Here is an 11,064-nt window from a genome sequence, read left to right on the forward strand (position 1 = left end):
CAATAATGCCCTATCTAAAATAGGATATATCGTAGCGTTTAATGCCCGTGCAGACGTGTATAATACAGAGAAGTTCAGTAGCAAAAGTAGCTTGACCTAATCGTCCACCTGCCATGCCACCACTTACATCTCCAACACTTACATCTCCAACACAGAAGCATACGAGACGAGGAACGGGCCGGGCGGCGGACAGTGCAGAAAGGATAAGCATGATGAGTCGCATTCCGGCTGCTGCTCTCCAGCTTGCCTGCATTTCCAGTCCATCGCCGGCCTCCACCACGTGTCACCGCCACCCGCCTGGCCCGCTCACCGACCGGCCAATCCAGCTTCCTCCGCTCACTGCCAAGTGGACCCACCTGCCGATTGGAAACATTCTTGACGCGCATAGCAACCGCCCATGATCTGGCCTGGCCTTGGCCCGCTCGCGCGCGCACCTGCCGCTTCCCCCTTCCCCGCCAGGCGCCATCCCGACCTTTATTCCCGCGCGCCCCGGCCAGCTCGCGACGCACCGCAGGACGAGCTCCACCCACCAGACCACGAAAACCCAACCAGCTGCCCCGCCATGCCCGACACCGAAGGCGGCCACCACCGCGGCGACGCTGCCGTTGCCCGCCAGCTGGATCTCGTGGCACCTCCCGCTGCACCGGCCACCACCAGCAGCAGCCGTGCCACTACCACTGCCACTGCCACTGCCACCGCCCGTCACGACGATGAGGAGGAGGACGGATTCACCTTCGCCGCCGTCGCCGTGCCGTGCCCCGTGTACGCCGTCTTTGGCCGCCCACGGTGGTCGCCGCAGAAGCAGCGTCAACAGGAGGAGGAGGAGGAGGAGGAGGGGCCCGCTGGCACGGGCGCGGCCACCGCGCGGCGGGTGCCGCTCGGGCGGCTCCTCCTGGAGGAGCGGTGGTGCGACGACGGCGCACCGTCGGTGTCGGGGAAACAGCCCGCGGACGCCGCCGAGGCCGAGCTCGACGGCGTGCCGGCGGAGACCTACTGCCTGTGGTCTCCCGCGTCGCCAGCAGCAGGATCTTCTCGGCGGGCGTCCCCCGCGCGCTGCCGGACGAGAGGATCAGCCGGTTTGTCGGTCCTCCGGTGGCAGCGGCAGCGGCGGGTCGCCGCCGGCAAGGACAAGTTCGTGTTCCTGGCCGGCGCCGGCGAAGGACACGGGAGCGCCGCCAGGGGTGGCGGCAAATCGACGACGACGACGTTCCTCCCGTGGAAGCAAGATCTTGTCGGGCTGGTTGCGAGCGCCATCACCTTCCGCCCGAGCTGCCAGCCGTTCTGAAAGTTCGTGTTGTTTTACTTCAATATAATAAGTCGTGTGTGTATAACGCTTTGTTCAATTCGTGCTCGCTAGAGATTTTGACGTGTGCGGTTGTACGCATGTAGTAATTGACTTGAACTTTCAAGTATTTCATTCCATTTCGAAAGTACTTCCTCTATCTTAAATAAAATTATAGGACGTTCTAGTATTCTCTGATATAACATTTATTTTAGTAAAAGCTATAAATTAAAAAGATAAAATAAAAATAATTGGTTGAAAATGAAAAGTGTCCAATCGATGATGAATGTGATTATGTGAATCCAGCGCTTCGCGTGCACAAGTGCAAGGGGCAGCGTTTGCACGTCTGGCACGCCCATAGAGAAAAGAATCCAGCTTTCCATTTTTCTTCCTTAACTTTTACTGATGACACTTTAATCTATAATCATCACTGACACCTCAGTCATTGATATAACAATTTTATATGTCACTAACCCTTAAATAATAGTAGTAAAAAGTTAATTTGTATTTTGCTCTATCTCCTTCGTGCAGATTGGCGGCGGCGACGGCGGCAGTGTTCGCTGTATTTACCACGTGCGGGGGCATCACCGGCTCACCGCACGCTCTGCAGGTGGGTTGAGAGCTGGCGTCCATTGTGTGCCGCCCACGCCCTCTCCCACTGCACTAATCCGGGCCCATCTCGCTTCAAAACCTGATCCAAACTAGTGATATTGTTTTACTACTGCATGTGATTGCGGAATTGGTTCGCAGAGCTTCATTTACTGTTATCACCTCCGGTCGCACTCAATCTACATTAAACTAAAAGATCGGAGGGCTAGTTTAGGTACTCTAGTATTAACCACAATTCATACTTATTGAGATGGATTGAAGTGTATCTCAACACATGTGGATTGAGCTAAATAATAGAAAATTTGAAGAGGATTTAATCCCCTTCTATTTATTTTAACTAGAAAGATATTTAATCCACTCAAATACCTTTCATGCTCTCACTAACTGAATAAGCCTTAGGCTGCGTTCGTTTGTTCAGGATAGGGGCAGGAATGGTTCCAGACGATCAAAGCCTATACAAATTAGATAAGCATTCCTGGTTGGATTGGTTTTAGGTCACGATTCCGGAACAAACGAACACACCCCAGATCCGTTCCGTTGATGCACTCTCGTCGGCAGTCGGTACTAGCCAAAGCGCGTCCACGTCCATCCCACGGAAAGCTTAACGTTCTCGCACCCAAGGTTGCTCGCTGCCCGATGCTGCGATCAGCGATCCAGCGGCCAAGATTATCTCAACAGCTGATCGCATCCGCATCCAGTGCCGCGCGCGGCGTATAAAAAGCTGAGTCCCGGCGCCAAGGAGCGTCAGTCCAGCCACCGCACACCTCCCTCCCGAGTCCCGGCCATGGGACGCGGCAGTGGCCTGCTTCTGCGTCGTGGTCGTCGTCCGAGCACGGGGACCGAACGCGAGCAGTAGCAGCATCCCGGAGCATGACGATGGACGACGGCGGCGACGACTTCACCTTCGCCGCCGCCCAGCCGCCTCCTAGTCTAGTATCTGCAGGAGGCGGCGGTTTCATAGGCCAGCCGCTGCTGTACCCAGTCTTCGGCCGGCCGAGATCCCCTCCGCGGGCTGCTCCGGAGACGGCCACCGCGCGGGTGCCGCTAGGACGGTTCCTGCTGGTGGACAGGGATCCGTCGCCGCCGCCTGCTCCCGCGGACGACGACGACGGCGACCTCGACTCGGTGCCGGCGGAGATGTTCTGCCCGTGGTCTCCCGGGTGGTCGGCCGCAGCCGCAGCGGCGTCCTCCCAGTCCCAGGCGCGGTGCAAGAAGAGCGGCTCCACGGGGTCCGTGCTCCGGTGGCGGCCCCGGCTCGCCGTCGGGCGCAGCCAGAGCGACGGCAAGGAGAAGTTCGTCTTCCTGAGCGCCTCCTCCGGCGGGTCCGGGCGCCGGAGCCAGAAGGGGCGAGGCAGCGCCGTGGACGTGGAGGGTGGTGCCCACCACGCCGCCCACCACGCCTGGAGGCATTACGCCAACAACACTAGTGAGGGCGGTGGCGCGCGGCGCCGGAGGTCGTTCCTGCCGTACAAGCAGGACCTCGTCGGGCTGTTCGCCAACGCCGCCGTGTTCCGCCGGAGCTACCTCCCGTTCTGATGCAATCCATTATCAGTACGTGGCATGTACTACGCGGGTACAGTGATACACTCACGCACGCAAGTAGAGTAGCGATTCAGTGTACCGTGTGCTATACTGCTGTACTTATATACGCAAAAAGAAACTAAGTAATATAAATAAATAAAGCTGGAATCGTTTTGCATGGCCCTGCGCACGTGCATGCGTTGCGTTGCTATGTCCCAAGCTGGTGCTTCGTCTGCCATGCTGCTGCTGTGCGCGTCACCATGCCGATCGTCTCCGTCGTCCTTCAGCGACGCAGCCCGCCGGCAGCGTGTTGTTTCGTCGTCCTCGTCATCCAAGTCGTCATTTTCTTTCTTTTTGGAAGATGCCGTCGACCAGTCGTCGTCGTCGTCGTCTCGTCAAGGTCGAGCGAAGCGGTCATGCGGCAGTACCCCTTCAGCTTTGCACGTACACGTCTTCAGCACACGTGACGTAGCACCCGCGGGCGTAAGGCGTTAATGCTAGACGCGGACCCGTCACGCGACACGGAAAACGATGGCGCCTGCTACAGGCTTGGGTGGGAGTGGGACGTCGGAGGAAACCGCCTACGATCGTGGAAAATAGATTCAGTCCTCTCGTTTTTTCGCAACTGTTTGGATTTTTTTTTTGAATTCAAAGGCAAGCGGTAGGATAGATAGTAACCCCCAGCGATGTATGGGCACGGCATTGCGTAGCTACCACATTGATCCCTGTCGTGTTCCGGGATCGCGCCTAGGATTGCAACGACGCCAACGGCTCCAGCCAAAAAGTCAGCACTGGTTTTTTAAAAATCTGTTGTCTTATTACCACTCCTCGATTCTATCCTTGTGTAGCACTAAAAATATCTTATCAATTACTACAGAGATAGATAGAACTGAGAAGTGATACTGAACTAAGGGCACGAAGTTTAAAGTTTCCAATTTTTTATTAGAACTATGTCATGAAACTAGTACATTTTCATGCCACCACATGGCATCAAATTGAACTAACCAGCCAATTTCGTAAAAGCAGAGTGGTACGTACACAATTAATCTTTTTTTTTCGTCAAAAAACGGGTTTGGTGATCTGTGACATCAGCGAGTTCAATCGTCGGCCTGCAGGTCCCTTGACCGGCCTGGATGGTCATCTGATGAGCATCGTATTAATAATACACGACGGCATTACGGCAACCTGGAATGGAGTCTGGATACCCCTTTTCCACCAGACAAGAGATGGTAACAACATCTACATGCATGAATTATGTACAGCGAATGAACCCCGTGGAGGGCGAAAATGCTAAGACGCCTTGTGTGTTTGCGCCTCTGCACCAAAGCGAGAAACTGATGCTATGGTACAGAAGAAGAAGCTGGGTTTACTAGTACTAGGATTCGTCAGCCTTCGGTTCCAGGACCACAGGGATCTTCTCTTTGTGGTCGCCACGCAAGACCTCCACGGTCACCTTGAAACACCATGCATGCAACTCAGTATCTTAGCAGCCATCAAGAATGTCAAATCTCTTCCTTTGTGTAGGAGTAAACATGTGTAGGAGCCAACAAGAAAAACAAAAGCTTACCGTGTCTCCAACTTTGCACTGGTCCAGTATCCTATACAAGTCGCTTCCGTTTGTCACCTTTGTACCATTCACAGAGGTAATTATATCGCCCAGGATAAGCCGGCCATAGGGATCTCGTTTGGTTGCTTGCAGACCCTGGTAAAAACGACATGGGAAGTAAAAAATTTAGCCACAGTAGCACTACGATGCAAAGACGTGATTTTAGAAATGCATCCTGTCAGACGAAAAATCAACAGAAGCTACAACCTAGGGTATTATTACTAAAACAACAGCTCAAGATTTTCCCCATAATTGGATGTGTTGTAACTGGGAGCCGGGAATGAGATGAACCGAAAATAATACTCAAAGTGCAACTGACGCATAATTACAGCATGCCCAGCCTAAAGAAATTCCCTGCTTTCAAGGTAACTCGTTTCGAAATTCCAGGAAACGCAAAAGGCACCTCACCGCTTTGCCAGCTGGTCCGTTTGGAGGAGCATCCAAGACAAGCACTCCACTCAACCCAAGCTGCTCTACGGATTGATCTGGGGCAAATTTTATTCCCAGAATAGGTCTTGTCACCCTGCCAAATTTTATGAGTTGGTCCACAATGCCCCCGACCTGAAAAGAGGTATTGTTCGTGGTGTTGTCAAAACATGCGAGTTAACTGCAAGCAAGAGCGAAAGGAAACTAAACTGAATTTAGGAGCTGACTAGAGTGAACTACTACTGCCAAGAGATTTTTTTTAAAAAAAAAAACAGAGTTGCAAATGTACATACTGTGTCAACTGGAATGGAAAACCCAACACCAGATGATGCTCCTGAGGGCGAGTATATAGCAGTGTTTACACCTATCAAGTTTCCAGAACTATCAAGGAGTGGACCACCGCTGTTACCAGGGTTGATAGCAGCGTCGGTCTGTATCACATCTTGTATAGGACGTCCTGTGGCGGCTGAACTGATTTCTCGACGCAAGCCACTAGGGGCATCAGAAGAAACAACAAAACAGAGACTCTCAGTGCATTGCAACATGAATGAGACAAACATGAACCAGCTTGACAAAAAAATGTTCCACCTGATAACACCTGTTGTAAGAGTGTGGTCAAGGCCAAACTGCAAACACAAAAAGTAATAGACGTTTCAGACTATGTGTAAATTGGCAATAAATCTGCACTGTACTCGTAATCGAGAGAACTTGCCCTTATTATTTATTTTGAAGTTAAGTTACTATAGGGAGGACCTACAGTATTTTTATTATTTCTTGGCTAAATATGAACAGTTCACAGTAAGGAAAAGGTGATTACGATACAGAGCACTGAATCCAATTGCTAATTTTATCGCCTATCTCTGGCTTAACTCGGTGGCACACGAGACTCATTGCCCTTATTATTGAAGTTCAACAATTTTCAAAGCAAAGCTACGATCATTTGTTTATGTGATCATATTATTGTTTGTTGTACCTCTAGGCCTTTAAACATTAAAATCATGAAACAAGAACAGCCGTTGGCCTTTGCATGTGTTTATCATGGATCAAGAATTCAAGGTAAAAAAAAAACTCGGATGGAGAGGGAAAGAGTGCCCTCCTGGTATTATATTAAGAAGAGACTGAAATATGGTCTGGCCGAGAAAATCACCGAACCCTGGCCCTATCACTAGCGGGCCGTCACCGCCTACTCTACAACGGCCCAGCCGGAGGGTGGCGTGCAGGACGTAACCAGGGAGCGGGTGGGGCACAACGAGGGAATTTTTTTAACCAAGCCATAAATTCGCCCATAAAGGGATCGAACCTAGGACCTGTAGGTGCTACTCGACAACCTTAACCATTACGCTAGAGGCCTTTCGCAAGGTTAAAATAAGAAAAATGTCAGGAATACTAGTAGCAAGTACATTAGAGTTAGAGCACCAAACAAAGGCTCTAAGATACCACATCTACCTCTAATGTCTAAGCTACAAATCAACCATCTCATTATATGATAAGCAACACAGCAATAAGAAATGTTGGTGTAAGCACTCACTGGGTTTCCAATGGCATACACTTTCTGACCAACCAGTAGGTCTGCTGACACACCAACAGGTATAGGTCTTAGTTTATTCTTTGGTGCTTTGATACCCAAAACAGCAACATCCTTGTCCTGGTCAAATCCAACAACTTGCGCTTCATACACTGACTGATCAGCAAGTGTCACCCTGCATAAAACTATCAGTTGTAACTTCACTTCACCACCATATATCTATAGGCACCATCGACGTCTAAAAGCCAATGGAAAATAATAATAATGAACACATATGGATGTTTTGCATTCGTGTATCTGACCATGTGGAGATCATTTGACATTAGCAGTGAGATGAGCACACCTGCGTAGCATTACACAACTAACACAAAAACGTGTTTAGCAAAAGTCAGAAGTTTATGCCACTTCTAGGCTGAAGAATTAAATCTTTTGCATTAAAATACTCAAAAGGTACCATTAAGTTCCACTGCTTGAAATTGGGATGCAAGGAACTTCTAGAGTAAATAAGCAGTATCATGTCGTAGATGCATTTCCATGTCATCTTTTTCTAAAACTTTGTGTACTGCAGATGCGTTCCATAACTTCTAACAACTAGATAGTGAAGCTGTTGAACAAGTGTCATGTTGCTTCTGCTACACTAAAATATCATCCTTTTGAATATATTACTTTTCCTCCGACCAGGTCTTCTAGGGAGCCAAATTGACCAGGGACCATTACTAATGGGCCCCGTTTGTAGTTTGCTGGGGTGTTGTCAATCAGTAATTGCGCTGCCCCAGCTTACCAACAACACATTGCAGCACCACAATTCCTTTCCCCCCACTCTGTCCACTTCAAATTATTGGCCAGAGTAAAGCATGTTTTAATGAAACACCAGCGACCCTAACCTTTAAGACTAGAATTGACAAGCTTTGATCCGAGTACAACCAAGTGACTAAGGAAGCGTGGTAGGAAAGTAAAAGTATCCAGCTCGCCGAACCAACCTCAGGTCTGACGCGCCACGGATGACATGGAAATTGGTGACGATATGGCCGCTCTTATCCCAGACAAACCCGGACCCGGATCCCTGAGGCACCTCGAGCACGTCGAGCGTGAACGCGTCCTGCCTGCACACGTAGCACGCGGAAGAGATTAGAGGTCCACCTCCAGCCTCTGATTGCAATCCGGAGGAGCTGAGGGCTCCCGAGTTCAGACACACGACGAAGAGACCCGGTGACTGAGCGGGAGGGGCAGCAAGGAACGGGGACGCGGAGGCCCACCTGACGGCGAGGTTGGTGATGTAGACTACGGATGGCGTGTTCTCCTGGAAGAGGCGCACGGTGGCGAGCTCGTCCGCCTGCAGCTTCCGCGGCGTGGAGACGACGAACGCGGAGGCGGCGCCGGTGTCACCTAGGACAAGCGACGCTGAGGCGAGCGCGACGATGAGGGAGCCCGCGGCCGACGACAGAAGCCGGCCCCCGGCTTCGGCGGGGACCAGCTCGCAGAGCCGCCGGGCCCAAAGCCACGGCGAGGGGAGGGCGAGCGAGGAGGCGGAGGCGGGCTCGGGCTTGGTGACCGCGGCGCGCGCGAGGTGCCTGAGGAAATGACGCGGGCGGCGAGGCGGCGGGAGCGGGGAGAGGAAGCAGGCGGTGGCAGAGGACGCGGCGGCGGACATCGGGCTGCTGTTGTTTGTGCGCGCGGGGGGAGGGGAGTGGAGCGACCGGGCAGGGGGACGATGATGAGTGGATGCGCTTGCGTTGCAGCTCCTGGTGCAGTGGCGCTGCTTGCTTGGCGCTTTCCTACTGGCTCGTCTCACTTCTTCTCGGCTCGTGTAGTCGTGTATTTCGTTTCGTGCACCGTCGTCTCCCAATTGGTGGGTGCTTCTCGAGGCCTCAAGCTTTTGTTTGTGTACAGCTGGATAGTAGCAAAGCATGGATTAAATTTTTCTAAGTGGTAGTTGTTACAAAATATTACATGTGCTCAATTCCACTATGGGTGTGACCGTTATCCTGCCAAGGGACACAGCTTTTCACCACACTCCTTCACTTTATCCTACAACTAATTAAGAGTGGAGCGTGGGCGCCCTGGCGCGGCCATGCCCCTGCCTATCTCTAACTGACATGCTGGCCTCACAAGACACCCACCTCCACCCCGCAGATGCGTGAGTCAATGGGCCACCCACACCTCGCCTCGCCTCCCCCACGGGTTGCGGCGCCGCGCTAGCCTGGAAGTTCGCTGGGCCCTGGCTGATCTCAGCCCAGACCTCCTCCACCGTCTTCCGGGATAGCGGTGGCGGCAGCGCGAACAACCCTGCCAAACCAGTCCCCTCCCTCCTCCTCCTCCTCTGTTCTCACTTGTGCCCGTCGTCGTCGCCACGGGCACCGGCTCCCGATACGCGCCCTCCTTGTTGCAGCCGGCCGTGGCGGCCTGGAACTCCTCGGTGTTCCATATGTTGGCCATGAACTCGTCCATGTTCATGGACCCGAAGTTGCGGCCCGGCTCGCACAGCGAGTTCTGCAGCTCCTCCAGCGTCAGCGACATGATGGACGACTGTCGCGCCAGCGGATCCACCGCCTGCTGCTGCTGTTGCTCCTCGGCGGCGGCGCTGGTCTGGGCGCGCGAGTGCTGCGAGGTGACCTCCTGCTCGTCGAGGGCCTTCACGTTCTTGCTCATCTCCGACGCCATATCTCACTCGACCTGCGAGACTGGCTCCTTTTTAGCACACTCTCTGCTGATGCGTTGTTGAACGCGACACGCGGTCCTTATATGAATTTTTTTTACATACCGTATGTAAACACCACATATTTCTATATAAGTTATCGTAGTATTCTATGTTTCCGTTGCAACGCACGGGCACCCACCTATAGTGTGTGTGTATATATATATATATATATATATATATATATAACAGGAATAAAGGAATGATTGTGACTTTCTCCCAAACTCGTTTCCACTGATTTACAACACTTTTATCAGCACGTGCTCGCGAGAACAGAGGGAGAAGAGAAAGAACGCTCGTTGTTTTAGAGAAGAGCGGAGGCCTCAACCTCAAGATCAACAAGAAAGGTAAGGAGCAAATTGTTCCTCTTCACATTTGTCATATATGTGAAGCCCTTGAAAGGGAAATATGCTCACACATTTTCCTAAAAGATTTTGGTGGTTGAATTGCCCAACACAAATTATTGGACTAACTAGTTTGCTCTAGATTATAAGTTCTACAGGTGCCAAAGGTTCACAACAAACCAATAAAAAGTTCAAGAAAGGTTCAAATAAAAAGAGCAAAAGACAACCGAAGGCAACCATGGTCTGGCGCACCGGACTGTCCGGTGCACCAGGGAGAATCACTCCGAACTTGCCACCTTCGGGAATTTTGGAAGCCACTCCGCTATAATTCACCGGACTGCCCGGTGTAGCACCGGACTGTTCGGTGTGCCAGCGGAGCAACGACTAACTACGCCAATGGGCGTCTGCAAAAGTCTACAGTGAACAGTGCAACTGCGCGCGCAGAGTCAGAGCAGGCGCTAGATGGCGCACCAGACAGTGAACAGGACCTGTCCGGTGCACCACCGGACTGTCCGGTGGCCCCACATGTTAGAGCTCCAACAGTCGAACCCTAATGGTTGGGTGACGTGGCTGGCGCATCGGACAGTGTTCGGTGGCGCACTGGACTGTCTGGTGCGCCCTTCGACAGCAGGCTTCCCCAACGGCCACTTTGGTAGTTGGGGCTATAAATACCCCCAACCACCAACACTTCAAGGTATCCAAGTTTTCAGCCAACACATTCAATACAAGAGCTAGTGCATTCAATACAAGACACAAATAGAGTGAATCAAAATCTCTCCAAGTCCCAATTCCACTCAAAGCATTAGTGACTAGAAGAGAGAGTTTTGTTGTGTTCTTTTGAGCTCTTGCGCTTGGATCACTTTTCTTCTTCCTCTATTCTTGCTTCCAAGTTCTTTGTAATCAAAGCAAGAGACACCAATTGTGTGGTGGTCCTTGCGGGGACTAAGTGTCCCAATTGATTGAGAAGAGAAGCTCACTCGGTCTAGGTGACCGTTTGAGAGAGGGAAAGGGTTGAAAGAGACCCGGTCTTTGTGACCACCTCAATGGGGAGTAGGT

The 11,064-nt window shown here is 51.9% G+C and overlaps 3 protein-coding genes across 3 annotated transcripts; 2 read left to right on the top strand and 1 right to left on the bottom strand.

The window, feature by feature from the left end:
- The first annotated feature begins 410 nt into the window (after positions 1-410).
- LOC111589541 (uncharacterized) lies at positions 411-2,488 on the top strand. The gene is made up of 2 exons (XM_023300391.2): positions 411-1,287; positions 1,814-2,488. Exon 1 carries the CDS (start codon positions 563-565, stop codon positions 1,283-1,285), a length of 723 nt encoding a protein of 240 aa, XP_023156159.2. The 5' UTR covers positions 411-562; the 3' UTR covers positions 1,286-1,287; positions 1,814-2,488.
- A 146-nt stretch (positions 2,489-2,634) lies between these two features.
- On the top strand, positions 2,635-3,586 carry LOC100275398 (uncharacterized). The gene has a single exon (NM_001374287.1). It carries the CDS (start codon positions 2,762-2,764, stop codon positions 3,425-3,427), a length of 666 nt encoding a protein of 221 aa, NP_001361216.1. The 5' UTR covers positions 2,635-2,761; the 3' UTR covers positions 3,428-3,586.
- Positions 3,587-4,595: 1,009 nt separating this feature from the next.
- On the bottom strand, positions 4,596-8,647 carry LOC100191797 (uncharacterized). Its single transcript, NM_001137222.1, is given in 8 exon segments — positions 4,596-4,865; positions 4,980-5,114; positions 5,427-5,579; positions 5,738-5,936; positions 6,033-6,070; positions 6,973-7,144; positions 7,950-8,072; positions 8,226-8,647. Coding segments are annotated over 8 exon segments (1,293 nt in total). The 5' UTR covers positions 8,621-8,647; the 3' UTR covers positions 4,596-4,787.
- Positions 8,648-11,064: the final 2,417 nt, after the last annotated feature.

Source organism: Zea mays, chromosome 6 (genome assembly GCF_902167145.1).
Source record: "Zea mays cultivar B73 chromosome 6, Zm-B73-REFERENCE-NAM-5.0, whole genome shotgun sequence".
Taxonomy (NCBI): Eukaryota; Viridiplantae; Streptophyta; class Magnoliopsida; order Poales; family Poaceae; genus Zea; species Zea mays.

Coding starts and splice junctions, on each gene's coding strand:
- LOC111589541 (XM_023300391.2), top strand. CDS start 563: ATGCCCGACACCGAAGGCGGCCACCACCGCGGCGACGCTGCCGTTGCC.
- LOC100275398 (NM_001374287.1), top strand. CDS start 2,762: ATGACGATGGACGACGGCGGCGACGACTTCACCTTCGCCGCCGCCCAG.